Here is a 20,735-nt window from a genome sequence, read left to right on the forward strand (position 1 = left end):
GGGCTTTTTTAATTTCGAATTCCATCAGAAATCGTCCTGTGGTGTTCTGCCAAATGGGGAATTCATTAAATTAAATTAGAAAAGGCTAAGGAGCTATACAGTTGCCCCCCCCCCCACTCCCCTGCTCACTATAAAGCGAAAGGATTGAAGGCAAGCATGTACCCCACCTTTTGGGTTCAGAGGGTTCAAATTAACTTACATTTAAAACCTCTGTTTAGGGTTCAGGAAAGCCAGCTGCATTTCAGGACCCTCTGGGAGGACAGGGCAGGAGTCTGGTCCCTCCACTCTGAAGGATGGCCCCCAGCTCTTCAGCATAGGACCCAGTCAGCTTTAGACCTTCCCAGCAATAGACCACTCCACCCAGATCGAATTTCAGCTAAATCTCCTATTGGTGTTTCCTTGTGGCTGTCAGGTGGTAAATGTCAGCAGCTCTGTCCTTTTCCTCATAGTACATCCACTTTCTATACCAGTGATTACACCATGAAGATTTCAATTTTGGCGATGCCATGCAAGAATTCTCGCAACCAGGATTGGACAGTTACCCTTCTCTCTACCCCCAAGTCCAGTCTCTCTCTAAGGATTGGATTAGGAGTCTGGAGCAGACATATGGCAATTCCCATTTGCAATCCCCTTTTGTTCCCATGTCCCATTGGCAAAGATAAGTTATATGGTAAAACCTTGGTTATCAACACCCTTTAGGCAGGCCACATTTTATTGCAGTTGTAAACAGTTGAGATGCAAGTCAGGCTTTCACTGGGTGAGTCCTTTGTGAATTTTGCCCATAGACCCACCATTTGTCCTTGGCTGAACTCACATATTGCATGTTCTAACATCAGCCTCGATTCTTTGACATATGATATGTTTTACTGATTAGGGTTCACTTTGCTTTTTTTGCTTTTGCACTGAAGTACAGGACTGTTTCTTTCAGTCATTAATAAAATACACGTTTAATTGTCTGCTGTTCATTTTTCTGCCGAAACATGGGTCTGAATCGTCACAGTGCACCACCTTTTGATGGGTTTCAGTTTCAGTGAAAATGCTGCATTTATTTCTCATGCAATAATGTGATGTGATGTTGCAATATGAACTTGGATTACATTTTTATTTTGTTTTCTAGTCAGTGCAGTCAGTACAAAGTCATTTTTGTAGTACAAAGTGACTTTGTACTGACTTTGCACTACAAAAATACACTTTGCACAGTTCCATGAATCAGAGTTTGTGTCTGAAGTGCAAATCACTTTTCAGCAGTGCAAAGTCACTTTCAACTGTGCAAAGTATTCATTGAATCGGGCTCTAAGGGCCAAGGTATGAAGAAAAATTGACAATAACAAATGGTGAATTCTCTGTGGCAAGCCACAGCTCTGCAACACCACTAACTTTAGTCTTGACACTTTTCAGGTGCTACTAAATCACCACAATCCTAATGTCAAAATGAAGTTGGCAGAAGGTGCGCCCTCCACAAGTAAAGTGGAAATAGTAAGGCTGAGAAAACCTGTGACCCAAAACTGTCATACTCTGCAAATTCCATGAAATGAAGCTGAGTGCTACAAGCCTTCCAAATATGATGAACTTTTGGTAAGCAATTTTTGATCCAGGTACACAGAAGGAACCGTATGGGATTATGTTTTAAAGGCACATTTTTGGAAACCCTGTATAACTTTTCCCCCTGCCGCTAAAAATAATCTTCACCAAACCGGCAAAAAATATTTCGAGTTATGCAGACACTTTTTCAGGACAGTTTGGTGCAAATTAGTCAATGGGTGTCACGGTTCAGGTTACAGGCCACCAAAAACTGCTTCATACCAAACTAAGAAGGGGAGTATCCAGCATTGTAAGAGTGTGGCGGATAGGAGGTGATGTAATGCAGTGTTGCCATTACACATGGTCTCATTCACGACCCCAAACCATCCACCCCTGCCCCAATCTACTTTTTTGGTAACATTAGTGGCAGATGGCATTTTAACACATAATAAAAAAACTGCAGGTTCATTCCAGATGCAGGAAACACATCTATTAGTGCTCTGTCCAAGCCCTCTCGAGCACAATACATGCAAACCTCCTAATTTGCATATGGATTGCACCAACAGAAGTGCCCTCACAGAAAAGAACATTGCAAGGAGCATCATCAGTCTTTGATACTTGGAGGCACCATGGAAGTGACTTTAGAATAAGTTGCCATACGTAAGCAAAGTGGCAAATAACGTTATGGTGCAAAATACATGAATTGCACTATTGTTACAAATGGAGCAACTCTATAGTCATTAGACTTTTTTTTACTATAATAGCATGATATATTAACATAAGCTATTAAGTGAATTAGAATCACTTACAGAGCTGCAGATAAGGCACAATGTGATTAAATGATTTGCAGAGAATCACACACTTTGGTTAAATGGTGAAACTGTGATGTGGACAATTTAAGCATCTTCGCACATCTTCCCAGGTTTAGTCGATATAGATATGTATTATGGTTTTGCTTTACATTTCATGTGCTTAAATAATTATTTATAGCATGGAAGCAAACCATATTACATAATAAACTAGCCTTTCACAGTAAACTAACAATACACTACATACATTGTCATAGAAATATGTTCAGCAATGAGCGTATGGCTTTAGTTTTATTCTGCCCATCCTGCATGCAAAGTTACAACAGCATCATGCAGATTAATGTGAGACTAACAAATCCCCCTTGGGGTTTAAAGCCATAGTCGTTATTTCATAAAGTATGCAACATTATGCACCCTTCTCACTTCTGATCTCTCCCTCCCATTAACATTTCTAAAGGGACACACACCTCTGCTACTCGCACCCGCCTCCCTCCCATCATTGCCAAATGGCTCACATTGTAATGCTCTATTGACACAGAGCAACATGAGGACACTCTGCTGCCCGGAGCTCCTTGGGACATTGTCCTGGCAGCGGGACACCTCTACCATTCGGAACCGTAAGGTGTCCTGCTGCTAGGACCATGAGCGTGCTGCGCATGAATTGCTTGGCACGGATTGTCCTGCCAGTGGGACACCTTTTGCATTGGGCATCGTCTTTGAGGTGTCCCACCGACAAATGTCCCGGTCTGGCTCTTAAAAGAGTCACGGTGGGCAGCGTGCCCCCCCACCTCTGCCTCTCCCGCTCGGTACTGCACTGATTGGGGTCATTTGAACACACGAAAGAAAACACACCTTCATTTTAATCAGTCAGAACCTTGTAGAAAAAGTCTATCAGCATGTACACATACAAGGTGCTGTGCAGAACCCAAATTTGGAGATAAGTGGCATTTAAAAACCTATACCAAGTATACTTGGTCGCCCACTGCGCTGCAATAACCGATGGCTTCTGCCTTTGAATGAATGGAAAAATCAAGGGAATTGCTGCCATTCCAGTGAACCTGTTCCTTTCTGCCATGGCTTTATAGTTCAGCTAGATCAAGTCAACGTAGCCCAAAATGTCAGGGGGATCAGGAGATGATGAAGCCTAGTCTGCTCAATGGGCGTTGCGCCACTGTTTCCATGTGTTATTTTGTATGTACATATAAATGTTGCGTGCACACAGTGTATGTCAATGGAGGTGCTTGGTGCATTTATGTGTCAGTGAGTGAGTGAGTGAGTGAGTGAGTGAGTGAGTGAGTGAGTGAGTGAGTGAGTGAGTGAGTGAGTGCAAGCATATGTGTGTTGACTTTTGTGTCTACATGAATGATAAATAATGCATTGTTTGTATGTTCTGGGTGGAATGAAGTTTGTGAATGTTATGTTGTGTCACTGGGTGCATGGCAGGCCCGACTGAAGATGTGTGGGGGCCCAATAGAATTTTAAAGATACACCACCAGTCTTACGAAAGTTATAACAGAGCGTTGCCAATGGACTCTTGTGGTGTTGTAGTTTAGTGTTATCCCTCAGAGCCACCATCCGCCCTTCCTCCACCCCACCCCTTTCCTTCATGATATGATAAGATAGGTTATTTATAACATGCTTAATAACCAGAGGTTTCTAAGCGCAGACCCGAGGATCGAACCTGGCTTCCAATGTGAGCACATTGCCCCTGAGCTATCCTCCCTTCAGTTGTCATGACCCGCCAACATTTTCAGCAAAGTTACTCCACTGTATGTTTGTTTGGGCCTTTGATTAAACCCCACATGGCTCCCTTTCCTTCTTTACCACAGCCCATTACTCTATTGCACTAGACGGGGATCTGCCATCTCTGGCTCTCTAGATGGTTTGGACTTCAATTTGCATCAGCACTAGCCAGCATAGCCAATGGTAAGGGATCATGGGAAGTGTAGTCCAAAACATATGGAGAGCCACAGGTTGCAGATCCCTGAATAAAAGATCAAGTGCCTCATTACGACTTTGGAGGCAGCCATGCTCTTATTAAGGGCATGGCTGCCTCCAAAATCGTGTCCGGGTCTGGGTTCCCTGAATGGGGAAATACCGGGCCATTCCGAGTATGGAGGGCCTGGTATTTCCTCCTTCAGGGAACCCGGGCCTGGTCCTTCCCCATTGGGGAGGGAGCTAACAACGGGCCCATTACGAAAAGGCCCGTAGTTAGCTCCCTTGTCCCCTCGCAGGACCCGCTATGGACGTCTGAAAAAATCAGACGTCCAGAGCGGGTCCCGCAAGGGGACCTCGTAATTGTGCAGAATGGGTTTAATGGCGCAGGCACCATTACCGGCGCCGTTAAACCCATTCCGCACAAGTTATAATGAGGCCCCAAGTGTGTTTATGTAAGCAAACAAATCCTTCCAAGTTCTCTTGTGTCCCCTTCCATTTTCCAAAAATATCATCAACATATCATATCCATAAAGTTAAATAGTTCCGCCATACTCCATGTTCGAGATTGCGTTCCTTTTGCAAACTTGTGCCTGAAGCAATTCGCATAGGTAATTGGGCAAACGAAATTCCCCATTTATTCCCTTGCATCCCAAATCAGAATCCCAATACCTTGCATTTTACCTAATTAAAAAGCCCAAAACAATATTCCCATTGGGGTGCCTTTTCCAAACATTGCCTTTCTAATAAAAAGCCAAAACGAACTATCCATTGTGTTCCCACTCCCTGTCCTTGCCTTCAAATCAGAGGGGTCATATTTAATTGATGCATGGAGTGTGGGGGTTATTGGGAGAAAGGAGTATTGTGCCAAACTAAGCAATCGCAGTGTGTTTTGTATTTTTCCTATTGGTTAATTTGCAAGAAATCTGATGTAAACTGTGACTGCAAACTTCAAAATTGTACCTTTGTCTTATAGCAACTGAAAGGCCTTTAAATATATGTTAGTCATTTGGTGCAAGAAATGTTTATTTTTGATATTGTGTAGTGCCATGGTGTCGGTGGCTGATATTGGTTCTTTTATCATTCTTTGTCAAACCTTAAATAAATATATATCCTTACTATACCCTGGCCTGATTCCTAGCTCATTGGTCGTACAGAGGGTATTTGCTGAGGTTGGTGCGAGACAGGTTGGAGGCCTCACTAAAGTTGAATATGTATACGTGTTTTGGATTGCGCCACCTTCCTTGTTTTGGGGGGCACCCCTGAGTTGAGAGTGACCGTCTAATAAACCGTGACAACCATAATGCCCGAATTCGACATAGAGCGGACATTGGCCAGATACCCAACATCCGTGAGCAACTTAAGGGTAGAACCAGGCCATGGCTATACAAATGATTAAACATACACATAAACATAAACACGTCCCAAAGGCCTAAGCTACTAAAAAAAGTCCTAGAGTCGTGCTCATGCCCAAAGCCTGTTTCTTTATCAACACAAAACAAAATAAATCTTGTAATGCTCATTCTGCTGCTATTAACCAAACCCAGCCCATTCTCTACCAGGGTCTAAGCGCCAAGAGACTGTAAAAAGGCAGCAGTTGCACTATCTACAACGAAATAGCAATGCAAAGTTCTTGTTGCGCTGTACTATATCGTGATCTTTTTTCCCCTTTTGAGCCCCCTTTAAGTATTTAGAAAACATACTTTCAGAGATGAAAGTGGGCGGGAACTAAAAGGTATGCTATTCGCCTACTTTTCTTAGACATCCATCTTTGTTCCCTTACTTTGTGATTTGGAGCACCATTCCAGGACGGCAGAGGAGGCCTCCTTGGTTTATTATTTTTTTTTTTTTTAGCGTATCCCCTGGTGGGGAATCGAACCGTTGCCCCTGCCAGCAATGATCCACTGTTACAAATGCCACTACGTTATATGTTGAATCGAATAGCGTGCTGTTTGTTCCCAAGGCGCTAAAAAGCACAGCTCAGCAAGGATCTGTCTTTCAACTGCTTTTGGGCAGGGGTCTTTGCAGGTAAGAGTGGGGCGGATGTCTCCACAGTCATGGGCAAGTCCTGTAAGAGGAGCGAATAGGTGGGTGAATGGAAAAGGGGGACTGTTTGCTGTGTGGGTAATGGGAGTCAGTTAAAAGCATTTTCTTGTCTTCATCTTTGACAGTACAATTGTAGAACATAGCGTGTGGAGGTGAGGATAGGAAGGGCCCAGTTAAAGTGTATGAATTGGGGAGTGGGTGGTGACTATGGGGTCTTGGAAAGGGGGAACATCGTTCCCCTACTTTTTGGTACACTTCGACCCATGCATAATTTAAAATAATTGTCTTGTTATTGATGTTTTTTAGTCACAACCTACAGCGCTCTTGTCATGTTTAATCAGACGTCACATTTTATGTACACTCGCTTTTGCAGGCTATTAGGAAAAAAGAATGTACCAAGAAGCAAAACATGCTTTCTTAACTATCTCAGCGTTGCGCGCCATCGCAGAAGTGTTTTTTGCAAAACTTTACTGAAGTTGCGTTCCAAAAACTAAAAACTGAATGATAGCGAAAAACGATTTTTTTTAAAGTTGGTAACGTGAAGGAAAAGTGAAAAAAAAAGAATCCGTCTGGAGCACATTCCGTCCTCAGGAAAGGTAAGCAGGAGCCTGTGCAATTCCTCGCTCGGCCGCTGCGTGGCGCTGAGTCCTCTGCCCCGAGGGGACGCTCCGTTCCCGGCACAGCAGAGTGCAGCTGGTGGCAGTCGCTGGCACTCTGCAGACAACACTGGAGCTCGCGGAAACGGCAATAAGTGCAGGCATCGGCCAGAGATCACCGATAACCGAATCGTTCACCGAGGAGGCGTGGGAGGAGAACGACTGCCGCGCAGTGTCCCTCAAAGCAGGGCTGACGGAGCTTTGAGTCGCCCTCCCCGGGAAAACTATGCTGCGTGTGCGGCTGCCCGTGAAATCCTGCAGCGGGTCAACAGGTGGGGAAGAGCGCGGGCAGAGGAAGGGGAGCCTGAGCGTCCCCTCCTGCCTCCTGTCCTGAGCACACACCCCGCCAGCCAGCATGCGTGACTTGCCCTGGAAGGTATGTAAACCAGCTCCTCTCGCACTTGTGGGGTGCCGGCAGAGCGTGTCCCTTTTACTCCAGGAATGTGAGCAACTCTGAGGGAGTGGGATAGTCAGCGAGCCTGGTGGTACCCCTCAACGCCGGAGACTGTCCCCTTCATTGGATCTGATTCCCTCGCCTCACACAGACTCCGAACCCCTTCCACGGAGACACCTTACCACATACACACCATCCCCTTCCAGGCATACAGTGCACCGCCCCTACACCCCGAAACCGCCACTCTCCCCGCGAAGTCTTAGCAACTTTCAACTCAAACTAATTTGGAAAGTTCCACCCTTTAGGGCGCAACAAGTAAACTGCCTTCACAAACTTCAATGGGGGTATCATTCCAAAATATCGAACACCTCCATAGACTTCAAGGGGGTGGGTAGCCCGGGATCACCCTCCCTAACACCTGCCATCGCCTGCTTTGGAACCTCAACACTTTGGTAGGTGTGCAGCCCGTACTCGTGAAATGGCAGCAAGCCCCTCCCCCACACCTGTCAAACTGATACCTGGAAGTAGATGTGCCGGGGGTCTAGCCCACCTTCTAAAGTGCGGGGGGAGTCGGGCACCAGTTCAAAGTAGGGGTCACGGAAACACCATACAACTTGGGTGCGGATCTCATCTTGTGATGTGTGCAATTGCTTGCAGTGCACGGTAAGAAGCAGCAGCAAACATTCCCGGCGTGCCTGGCAATGGAATTCCTCCCAAGGGGAACCCGAAGCCGCGTCTCCCGGCAGGTGTGCGCCTCCGGAACCCAGACGCCGTTCTCTGCCGCTGCTGCCTGCTTGAATTCCTGTTCACCGGGACTGTCACAGATATAGGTGTGCTGTTTGTATGGCCGGCTGTATTTTAGTTCCCAAGTCTTTTCAACTCAAGCTGCGGTTGCATTGTGAGTGAATTCATCTCTTGGTCAATGCATGACATCAATACGTCTGCCACAGAGGGCCACCGTTCCTTTCCCAGCACCAGTATGAGTCGGCACTGGGTGCATGCCATCTGTTTAATGGGCATGCTGGACTGCAGGTAGGCATGGGGCAGGGTGGTTCTCTGTGTGCAACAATGCATTTGAGTGGCATGTCTGGCCGAGTATTTGCTAGATAACCCGTTTTATGAGGTTGCCTGTTGATTGTTTTACGACCTTCGTGCATACAAAGTTGACTACAAAACCTTGGCACCTTCGTTGGGCTGGAAATTGCAATACATGACCGACATCATGCGTAATGCCCATCCCAGCCTACAAAATGACACTCATGTTTTTGACCGAAAATAAATCCATTCCCCTTCCAAAAGCACCATTTTCCCCTTGTTTGAACATTTTGACTGTATCGTAGTGGCTGTCCACTTAATATTGTTTACCCCACCACCCTCAAAATTTGTCCGAGATAAAACATCCTCTAACTACATGGGAAGATATGTGTTTGTTAAATCGGTATAGTGTGCTGTGCCCTGTTGTTTTAGATTCAAACTTTTGTATATTTGAGGAAATACTTTGTTTTGGCTGCCATGCAACACATACGCACATGTATCCACATTTTATCATAGGCATTTATACCGGCTGATTCATTGTCAAATATTCTATTGTTTGTGCCGCTCTTTTCTTCACTTCTTATTAATAATTTAATTGTGTACTGTTTCCTTGGTTAGAGCTGAAGCCGATGCGTGGACCATGCGAGGATTGGCCGGTTTTTCTTCCTTTTCTCTGTGACTGGAGGCCCCGCCATGGATGGCAGATGTGAGGTGGATTTTACAAACAATAATGTGCGACTGGTTCCCATGTGGAGGCGATCAACCGCACGCAACCCGCTGGAGGAGGGTGTCATCCGCAGCCTGACCTCCAAACCCAGACCACAGTCGTATCAGAGCCCCGAAGGGGTTCTGATGACAGACTTCCCCTTGGAAGACAGGGGCACCTTCACAGTCACTCAGCCCGCTGAGAAGGTTCTAACCTCTCCGGACAACAGGCGGCATCGAAGAGGACCCTTCCATTCCAGCTCGAGTCTGGGATCCCTGCCAAATGGAAGGAGCCCGCCGTCGTCCCCAGAAGGCACTCTTGGCAGCCCCCAGCATGTTTTCACTCCGCCGCTCCAGCGTCTGAAAGTGGTTTCAAACAATTCCATCAGTTTCACAGCTAATGGGAGTTCATGTTCTCCAGACCACAGACTGGCTCGCTCTAGGAGGGTTTCCAACCGGTCGACTCTAACGTCGGAGCCGGAGCAAATTGTTTTTAGCTCAAGTCCAAGTCCTTTACCAAATGGGACCATTTCCTCCACTGAAAACAATAACCACAACGATGTACATTCCATCCATGTCTTCAGTGACCAAGAAACGTCTTATCATTTATCACCTGTTTCTCGAAAGACTTATCCGGATTATAAAACAGACCTTCAACGATCGCAGTCTAATCCGATTCCAATGACGGAAAAACAGTCATTTGGTTTAAGTACAAATAGTGCAGCAGCTCATAAGGTGGGGGTGCACCAGATCATCCCCATGGGGTTAGCTTCCGGGACAAAGGTGACTAATAAAGTTAATGGCCAAAACAATTTAAATGGGGAGGCTGGCCACAGGACCTGCAAGGCCCGCAGTATGGTTGAGACCAGTTCTTCCTTGCCTTTGGTTGCATCGCCTGACAGAGACACGGACCCCGATTCTGATTTTGACAACCTGTGTATGATGCGGCGGGGCCTGAGGTCCACGTCCTACCGCAGAGCGGTAGTCAGCGGCATTGACTTCAGTGGCTCCTCTGAGGTGAAAAAGAACAGTCGTATGTCCCAGCCAAACCTGAAAGCAGTGGTGGAAGACAAAGAGAAGTTCTCGAGTCTAGGAAGACTGAAGCTGAGAAAGGTAACCCTACCTAGCCCTGTGCTCTTAAAACTGTGTGCACTGAAACCTATCCATCACTTTGGGGAGCTCACATGTGTGGCCACAAAGCATTTGCAGTCTAACCAAATATTTAGTAAAAATACGTTATCATGAACTGTTACTTTTTTTTTTATATCACAATCTACTCTTTGGGAGAGTGTGTGTTTGCATTCCATGGAAAAATTAGCATTTTCATATTAAGTTTTGCCAGGAGTAAATGTGTCAGAAGTGAATTTGTGTTTTTACATTTCATTGGAAAAATCCCATTTTCATATTTAAAGGTTTGTCAGAAGTAAAAAGAATGTCAGTGAATGATTTTGCTGCAGACTTACAGATTATGTCACCTGCAGGCAGCTGTTGGTGTATATGTAAAAGATGCAGCCCCTGACTGATATTTAGGGGTACATGCTGTGTCTTGGGCTGCACTTGCATCCCACACTAGGATTTAGGGCCCTTTTACACGTTTGTTGATGACAGTAAAAATGGCCTTTTAAATGCCTCCTTTTTTAAAAAAATACCAACTACCTGTGGGTAGGGACTCCATGGTGTATTCATGCCTTGATGCGCATAGGAAGTGCCGCCTGTTGTGAAACTGGGTTAATTCCCCCATTGCTCGCTCTGATCCCATTATGTAAACATTCCCTGTGATCCAAACTCATGATTAAGTGCTATTTTCAGATTGGACCAACCCAAAATACCAGCTTTTCTTTTTAACCGTTTGCCCAATCCCGGCGATTAGGTCCTTCACTCCAATGCTCGCGAGTCCCTCTAAGAACTCCTGTTAGCTCAGTGCTTGCTGGCCAATTTGTACCGGGTTCCTTGTGGACAATCCCAGAAAGGCCGATGTGAACTATCTAAAGTGAAATGGGGTGTATTGAATGACAGATGGACTCTGCCGAATCCGGGTGCATCCTTTAAAAATCATAGCCGGTCACAGTCCATGCGATCTACTCAAAATGAGACGTAGCAGTGCTTTTTGAAGGCCTGGGGCTGAGCGATGGTTCGTGAAGCCCTGGGAGAAGGTTCCACCAGTCGGTCTGTCCCCTTTTAAGGTCCGCAGTGAGGCTAAATGGGAGTTTGCAACTTTTTGATGTTATTTGTCACGCTCAATCACACACCTTTTACAAGGACAGTATTGCAACTTAGAATCACAAATGCATTGAACTCTTGCATATCTTGTCTAGTAAAAATGTCACTTGGGTCTTTGGTGGCATATCTTTTGATTGCGTAGTTACCTCCAGCTTGATCGGTGCGCCACTAGGCATGACCATTTAAGAACAATAGTCTAATCTCAAATCCCAGAGGTTAACTATCAAGGAACTTTGATAAAAGTAACCATTTTAGTAGCTATTGGTATTCTTGTGTAAGTTCCAGTGGTGAGATGAGTTGTTCTGTTGCCTGTCGAGCTAGGCAAGGTTATCATAAGAGAGCGAGCTAGGCAAGGTTATCTTAAGCGAGCAAGCGTGGCTTTATGACGGTGATCTGAGGGTATTGCCACAAAGTTTGAATTGAGTGTGCAGATAGTGCTTGGTCCTCAGGCCTAGGTAATGAGGGCAATAATAACCCCAGTGTGCATGGCGAATGATGCAATGTGAACATGATTAATTCTGCACTAAGCTGGTACATTGCAGGGTTGTCTATATATTCCCTGTATTTTGTTTGGATATAGTCGAGTTGCTTGGTTCTGGTTTCTTGACAGCCTCTAAAAGGCTTTTAGCAGCAGGCTTCCAACTGCAGTGACTTTGAATTGTCCAAATGGCCTTCTCCATTGGCCAGTAACAGTGGCAAACACAGGATGCCATTTGGACCAGCTTGCAGCATCTTGGTGATGTGAGCTCATGTTTGATCATTGTCTTGTGCCATTGAGTGTTTTTCACAAAGGCTATATAATACGTGGCGGAAAGGAAAGGGGTATTGAATATTATCCCTTAATATCTTACTTCAGTAAGGAGTCTTTTCATAACACCAGTGAACACAGAAACTGCAGGCCTCTTTATTGCGTTTTATCAAAGAAATGTCAGCCCTCCCAGCAAGTTATGTATTGTCTAGGCGTGTACTTCATATCATGTTTTTTCCATGGCCATTCTGTATACCCTCACAACCCACTGATACTCTATTGTTTGTGAGTTGCGACTAGATTCACAAATTGAATGTGGTCAGACAGAAGTCACAATAGACGACACTTTGACAGTGAAAACCCCTCAAAGAATCAACATCGACCCTAATGATCTCTAAGAGGAATTGATGAGATCTGTCTCTGCAGTAATGGAATTACCCGCAGCATGGGCTTGAGCAGTCTGGATGCAGCTATGTGTTTCTTGCTGTCAAATATTTAGACAGGTGCATTACTATTAATGTAGTAGTACTTGCCCCTTTAAAAGCAGTGATATGTTTAGATGTTAATCGTTGAGGTAGCAGTAAGCATGAGCAAACAATCACAGGGAGAGAGCATGAACAAAGCATGGGTTATTCAGATGTTTCTATAATATTGGTTTTAAATCTTGCATTTTACAGGACAATTTTTTTGTTAAATATCTGGTAAAAGGCATGCAATTCACAGTAAGTTGATTGTGTAAAAAATCCATCAAATTACAGTTTACAAGCAGTACACTGGAACATTTTCAAACACGTTTTAATGATGCGTGTGCTCAGAATATGTCAGTATTGCCACTGTAAGAACGCACTAATATTGACTATGAGTAATAATGCCAATAGTTCCACTGTAAAGTGTTTGCATGCTTGTTTCATTATATGCCATTAGAATGTCACTGTAAAACACACTCCTATTGGTAGTCCTTAACAATGGCAATATTGTCACTATTAGATGGCCGTTTTCAGTACCCAAAAGAAAATAGGTCAGGAATGTCCTTACAAACGTACATTTTTGCCACCTCGCCTGCATTCCACAAACACAGGACCCCACCCACATAAACACAAATCTGGTATTCAGAGGCATTCGCATATACACACTTTCATAGTCCTGGCCAGGCACGCATATACACCACACATGCATGAACACATTCACGCAACACTCGAGGAAAAAAATAGTGTTTATTTACAGTTACCTTTGTTTTCCACCGCGTCCTGTTCCATCTCTCTGCCCTGTCTGCAGCCCGATTTCATCAACATGAGGAAGGGAGAGACGCTGATTGACACTTCTCTCCCTGAGTCTTGCCTCCATCACCGCGCACGGGATCACACGAGAAAGCGTGCTGATTTAAATATCCTCCTGGACCTCTGTGGATCGTGTCCCCATTCCACGCCCCACTCCTGACTGGATGGACACAGGCCTTGCAGGCCTCTTCCTTGTACAGCACACTAAATTATGGCCTCCGTGAACTCTGACTCTACAGGCAGTAGGGCAACAATGTATTATGCCCAGCCAGTGCTCCAGATAAGACTTTGAAGTGAGTGTATTTTAAGTGGGGAGTAAGAACAGAAGTCGCATTTTCAAAGTGAGTAAAAAATATATTTTAACTGTAGAGCAGTAATTATTTATTTGTACCAAGTTATTCATACACATTAAAAGATACATGTTTACCTCTTCAGATAAGGCAGTAATAATCGTAGAGTTTTTTGTTTGTTTTTGTTTTCTCCCTGTGGCTCTATGCCCATTGCTAATGCAAATGTACCCATGGGGCTGTGCGGGTGAAAGCAGGAAGACAGACACGTGCCTGTTTCCCATTGTTGCTTTGGTGCTAGGAGCATTTTTACTCCCTATTTTTGGCGAGTAAAAGTGTCCTATACACCCGTTGTCTGTAGGGCTGTGCACAGTGCTGTCCCAAAACAGAGTGCTGTGCATGAGAGACTAAGGGAAAGCATTTGCATAATTGATGGGGCTGTACCCCAGTGCCCATCGCGCACCCGCCACCACTCTGTCATCCTGCATGCTTTTTCTTAGCTGTGCTGTAACGAGTCTATTGGTGCCAATAACTATTTCAACCTTTTCGTGATTTCTAAGACTTAACTTTAGTTAGCAGGGAGGCGGCCATTCGGTGTCTGTCTGACTTGAGCTAGGTGCCTGCTCATTCCAATTGGCCAATTCCTCCTTTTCAGCTACTTGCCCTACCTCTGCATTTTGCTGTTGCTTTCACAAATACATTTCGCCACGTATGCGCTTCTCAGTGATTGGACGGTTCAAATCATTCATCTAGGAGTAAAGGACCAATGTAGTGTTGCCATCAGAGGTCAGCTGCATCTCTGCGTTTCAATAGGATGTAGCACTGCCAGTGTTGGTAGAAGAGATGGGGTACCAGTGTGCTATCCAAAGCTCGTTGTATGTCCAATACCCTTCTGCTTACACACTCAGTGCTGGGCCTTCACCTGTCCCGGGGGAATGACCGGGACCCCTTACAGAGGATACAAGCATTGGCAATGCCAACAGTTTGGGCTTTTGTGTAGGCATGGGAAAGGCACATGCCGGGCACAGCCGTAGTGGTATTAACCGGCCATTGATGGTAGCAGGTGCAAAATAGTGCGAGCACGTGGTCTTCTAATAGCAGAGCCTAGCAAATGCCTAATACCTATACACAAGCCAAAACTGTTGGCTTTGCCAATGGTTTTTTTTGTGTTTCCAGTTTATTGAAAACTTTTACTTACATTTTATTACAATGCATTTAATCTTTACAGAAAAAATCTTCAGTTATAGCATATACAATACATTCTTTCTAGACCCTGGCAATACTAGTTCCTTAATAGGTTCCGACGGAACTTATCTCTCTCTCCCCCTCCGCCGCCCCCCCCCCCCCACATCCATTGCAGTTCAGGTCATGCTAACGATATGCTTGTTGCATGGAATCCGGTCTCTCACCCACTCTAGCAGAGGTGGGGGGGGGGCTAAACCCTAATTAATGTGGTGGTCCTTTGTGGCATGCAGTTCACGAGCTCTCACCTTCTATCTCAGGAATATACAGACACTCCTCCTTCTGCTCTCACGCAGTCTCTCTACTCCCATCCCGCTCTCTGATCTTATTACCTCTGTAGTGTGAACACATTGGGGTGCTCCGGAACAGCTGGTGCGGGCCAATGTGGTGGGGCTCGTCCTGGTGAGGCCCAGTGCATAAAAAAGGACACGGACACCCGAAGTGCATGTGACGGGCCCGTGCTATAACTGGTGCATGCCAAGCAGGGACCCACGTTTATTAGCCCAAGACAGATGTGTCGTCCGCGTCACACTAGCCCTTAAAGGGGCCCACCACAACCAGGATCATACCACAGTTTGGGGCCACTCCACCCACCTTCGTCATCAGAGAAGGTTCTAGCAGGGCCCAAGGAGATATAATTAACCATGTTTTCTCCCGATTCTTCCACTACTATAATCTCTTCAAACCATTCAACGACTTTAAACATTTGAATTTGCAAGCTACTATCCAGGAATAAAAAGTCCCTCTACCCCCACATTCTCCACATGCACAAAGCCCATCGTTTCTTACTCGCCAAGAATCACTTATCACTGCATCCTGCTCTACGACAAGACTTGTATAGCTCCCTAAAGGGCGAGGCTAAGCTTTTGCAGGTGATTTTAATTCATATTTGATAAATACCTCCAATGCGTCACATTCTGGCATCTCAGAGTTTCTTCAAATTCTACATATCTCTCAATGTAGCCTGCTTGTCAGAAACACTAACACTAGCACCTTTGATGACCCTCTCTCTCTATCAATTTGAATTCAGTCTAGATTAGTTTAGTTTCTTTATTTATACCTTGCGCCGAACCCTGAGGTAACTGGACTCCAGAGGTAAATGAGTTGGCTTTTCTACCAATGTGAATAGGTACCCCATGTTTCCGCCTTGCTGACTCTTCCCACTGTGCCCCGGTGTCCAGAGGACAGCAATTGTATGTCTGTGCCCCACCAGTATATAACTTCACACAACACACAGTGGAGGAAATGTTCCAGAACTAGACGGAGCGGTGCTCTGGCAAGAAATGTCCTGCCAGAGCCCCGTTCCGTCCTCCACACCCAGGGGGGTCCCACACATGACTCTCTACATATTCTGTGCCGACCGCTTTCAGAAGACTCGGCACAATGCCAAATGCAGTCTGCTCGTTGTAGCGCAGGCTGCTCGTGCTGCACAACCCATTCTTCAACAAGCGTTCAGAACGCACGGTCCTGGAGCCTGCATACAGAAACTGCTGAAGCCTCAAATACCGTTTTACTGCTGTTCAAACTGTTATTTATTTTATTTTATACTTTAACGTGTTACAGTCAAAGACTTTACACATGAAGGAAAATAAAAATCATGATCAAATAAAAAGCTATTACAAAAAATAAAAAGCTAATACACAAATTTAAATTTAAAATACCATACATGCATGGAAGTAGTTCGTTCATGAGATGCATGATATGCAAAAAGTAAAATTCATACAGAGTTTCTAACAGAATTTCCAACCAGAAGTATCAAGAAAACAGAAAATCACACGGACAAGATTTCCTCGGCAGGCCTTACCGGGGACAGGAACTCTGCACATGACAACGCCTCTACACATGGCACCAACAACTGTTCAAATGATCGCCAAGCACGATATAGGGCCAACTGCAGACTCTTATTTTCCGTGTTCAAACCGTGGAGCCAAAAGGCCCTCTTACCCATCGAGGACAGGTTATGAACCAAGTCGCCCAGATTTAACTTGACCGCAGGAAGCGTAATGAAGCACACTGTTAGGATATGCTTTCCAGTTTCTGGGCAACTTTGATTTTTACATAACCTGCAGAATCTTTCAGTCCACTTCAGTTTCTTAGCGGGCCCTGTATTCGTCAGTACTGGCAGTCTGTTTTTTCAGAGAAGCAATAGGAACCTGCGCAGGTTTCTAGAAGGACATAGCATGAGATAACGCTGCGCTCTCCCTGGGGTAGACAACACATATGATGTGAACTCATATGACTTCAGCCTCTGCAGATGTAAATGATCTTTTAGCCTATCCCAGTCCAGCATTTTTTCTTTGAGCTCCCTCTGAAGCTCTCAATAGCCAAGTTCCCAATCAAGCGACCATTCAATAGCACTGAAAAGACTTGAGGTGGACTTGACAAATCTGGAATTCTCGGTCATGTCAATACCCAATAGACTTAATAGGTCGCACTGTGCATTGGTAAGGGCCTTCAGATATAATAGGCCAGGTTTCAGCAGGAGCATTGTAGCCATCGAGCAGATGCCAGTTCCAGGTGGATGATTTCCATCGGGACGCATGAAGGTAGTCCCAATATTCGATGCCAGAAACGTGCCTGTGCTCTGGCCACACAGGACAGATCCACCAGGGTAAGAGATTCAAGGCCATACAAGACGTCCAGGCAAAAACACTGTTTGTACAGTTTCAATATGCCTTTAATGCTAAACCCTGTGGAGTTCTCGCTGATGGCCGCAATCAGCGCAGTTATTTGCATAGCTTTTCTTTCTCTGGCGGCTTGACATAAGGGGTAATTCCTTGTGCTCTCCAGCTCCACCGCCAGGTACCTATAGCTTGCAGTGTACTCCACTCTGGTCCCCTCGATCAACAAAATCGGACAGGCCACTATTTTCTGGTTAAAAAGCATGACCTGGGTTTTTTGCCTATTGATAAGGAGCATATTCTCTGTTGCATAGCTCCACAACCCCTCTGCTAGCTTTCTCATACCCGCAAAAGTCACACCCATAAGGACCAAGTCATCGGCACATGCAAGATATTTAACATGCACCGAGCCGATCCTAGGCGGGCAAAGTATCCAGCTTCTCTAAATATTCTGGGAGATCTGCTAGGTAGATGTTAAATAATAATGGGGCCAGCCTACATTCCTGGTTGATCCCTCTAAAGCTAACCATGGGCCTTGACAATGCCTCCTCCTTGTCCAGCCTAACCTGCACCGTGTTATCGGAATGGAGCAGTTTTATGAAATGTAGTAGTACAGGTGGGCAGCCCCTGACTGCGATTTTTGCCCATAGCCTCGCCATAGGGACCAAATCGAAAGCGGTCCTAAAGTTCACAAACCATGCATACAGGCCATGTCCGCCCTTAGTTCGTGTGCCCTCAATTAGTGTGTCCAAATCCCTAAGATTGTGAGTGGTGGAGGAACCCAGCCGGAAACCCGCCTGCCAACCTTCCAAGATCTTATTACAGTCCAGCCATGACTGTAAATATTCTGACAGGAAGGAGGTAAACAACTTTCCAGGAACATCTAACACTAGGCGATTAGTTACCTGGAAGCATCCAATCTCCCTTTTTTTACTACACCAGGATAAGAATTGCTGAGAGCCATGAGACCGGGATCCTACCTTTCTTCATCACCTTCTCAAACAGTATTTCTAGGATTATCGCCCAGTGTTTGGGGGCATTTTGTTAGCCCCACTTCAGCCAGCCCATCAGGGCCAGGAGTTTTAGATGATTTAAGTTTCAAAATCTTGAGCAAGATGACTTCGCGGGGGATCTTAAAGTGACCCTTTTGCCAATTTCCTGTCTCAAAAGGGTTCTGTACCGGGATAGTCGTCTCAACATGGGCGATCCATTGAGCTTCGCTCACTGGATTGATAACTTTTTCGCCCAGTCTTCGTTTTGCCACCCCCAGTGTCTGCCATTTCTTCCTCATGTCCCCAGATAGCACTGCAGCCATCTTTTGCCAGCCTTCTTGTTTTAAGGAATAAAGCCACCATTTAACCCAGTAGCGATTTTTGATCGATTTGATTAGGCCAGGGAGACTGGGGGCAAAGGTCTTTTTGCCTGACAAATTTCCCTTTTCTATCTCTAAGCCTCTTGTCATAATGGTGGTGTTTATCTGACTGGAGTACTGCGCATGGTGATATCTCTTTTAGAACTGCTCATATGGTAGTTGAGAACCAACCATCGATTTCATCTGCCTTATGTTTGTTAAATTAGCAGGGGACATCTGATTGCTTGAACAAAAACGTATATTTACAAGCTGTATATTTCTCTGACCAGCTCACTCTATTACCAGCATGGTTGACCCATACATTCCTAGGGGGGAGATGAGTGTTGATGGATGCGTTCATTTTGACATCTAAAAATAGGATGGCATGGTCACTGCTCTTGTTAGGCTGTACACTCATCGGAAGGGAGCACTGAATTAGGGCTGGATTGGCAAAAATGTAATCAAGTGTAGCTTGCTTGTTGCCCACCATCCATGTAGTCAACCCCGGTACGTCACCCTTCAAGAGACCATTCAGCATAAACAGGTTCCAATCAGTGAGAAAATCCATGTATTTGTCACACTGTGCATTTTGCTTAGGACAGACCATACTAGAAGTGCGAGCAACATTGTTGCATGGATCAATACTGCTGGTACATCGTGCATTGAAATCCCCTCCACCCCCAATGACGATGAAGTCACCTCCATTTCCACATAACCATCTGGCAAATACATTTGCTAATGACTTCTGAATACCATCTGTCTGTGTACCCTTCTGAGGGGGTCATATAGGCATACCACCAATAATAAGGACTCAATGGGCCTCATTATGACCCTGCCGGTCCGGAAATAACGGTGCCGGTAAACCCACCGCCACCATTGATTCCGGACCGGCACACTACGAGTTCTGCAGGCGGGTGGCCTTACTCCCGCCAGGTCTAACCTGGCGAGAGTAACGCTACCCGCCTGCAGATGGAAATGGAAACACCGGCACCGTTAATTATGGTGCCGGTGTTTCCATGGTCCCCATCCCCATGGAGTCCTATGGGGAGTAATGTTATTCCACCTCTGGAATTACCGGACCGCCGGGCTGCAATGCCCCAGTACATCCGGCAAATCTGGAGATGGTAATTCATTCCGGGTCCGGCGGCAGCCTGCCGGTTTTTCCGGCACGCCTACCGCCGGACTCGGAATGAGGCCCAATGTCCACATTTTTAACTGCTAATTCTACCACCAAAACATAGTCCAGAGAATCAGTCTGGACGGTTCTGAGCAGTTTCAGAGGGTGTCTGTCCCCAACCAGGAGGCCACCATAGGGGTGCCCACGTATCTTATTTATTTATTTTTTAGCAAAAACGTGCATAATATCAAAGCCATCAACATAATAGGGCTCCCGCATCCAGTTCGCATGCAGCATAAAGATGCGATTGTCTGCTAAACATTTCTCTGGAGTTCCAGGAGGCAATAGAAATCCTTCAATGGTCCTTAGTGGTTATTGCTGGGAGGGCCGCCACTAGAAATCGCAATACTCTGTATTTCGTTGATGTTCGCCTCTTCCTCCGACTGACTTTCCGACTTCTGTTTTAGTGTTAGGGGACTGGAAGAGGTTTTGCTCCCACTGATCGGAAGATCAGGGTCAGGGGTCTCGGGGTCAATGTCCAGTTCATTGCCAAGTTTGTACAGTTGGTTTTGTAATTGGGGATCAACAGGATCGAATCAGAGACCCTGCAGTGAATTCTGGAGACATTTGCGTTCAGGCCTTTGAGGGGTTCAACGAAAGCAAAATCTTCAGAGACTAATACCCTCTTGGAAAGTATTTGATGTAGTAAGGTGACCAGCTCTGATCGATTGACCCACTTATCTCTCTTCTGTTGACAGATTCTTTTGATAG

The 20,735-nt window shown here is 45.5% G+C and overlaps 1 protein-coding gene across 2 annotated transcripts in view; it reads left to right on the forward strand.

Moving 5' to 3' along the window:
* Nucleotides 1-6,995: 6,995 nt before the first annotated feature.
* Nucleotides 6,996-20,735, forward strand: part of ARHGEF26 (Rho guanine nucleotide exchange factor 26) — a 736,698-nt gene continuing 722,958 nt past the window's right edge. Inside the window, exons 1-2 of one of the 2 annotated variants that reach the window (XM_069618407.1) lie at nucleotides 6,996-7,343; nucleotides 9,015-10,214. In XM_069618407.1, coding sequence (XP_069474508.1) covers nucleotides 9,090-10,214 — 1,125 coding nt within the window. In that variant the 5' untranslated portion in view covers nucleotides 6,996-7,343; nucleotides 9,015-9,089. Of the gene's footprint in view, nucleotides 7,344-8,304; nucleotides 8,394-9,014; nucleotides 10,215-20,735 lie in introns of those variants that run through there. The other variant, XM_069618408.1, reaches the window with a different exon arrangement.

This window comes from Ambystoma mexicanum, chromosome 10 (assembly GCF_040938575.1).
Source record: "Ambystoma mexicanum isolate Mex_15411 chromosome 10, UKY_AmexF1_1, whole genome shotgun sequence".
Taxonomy (NCBI): domain Eukaryota; kingdom Metazoa; phylum Chordata; class Amphibia; order Caudata; family Ambystomatidae; genus Ambystoma; species Ambystoma mexicanum.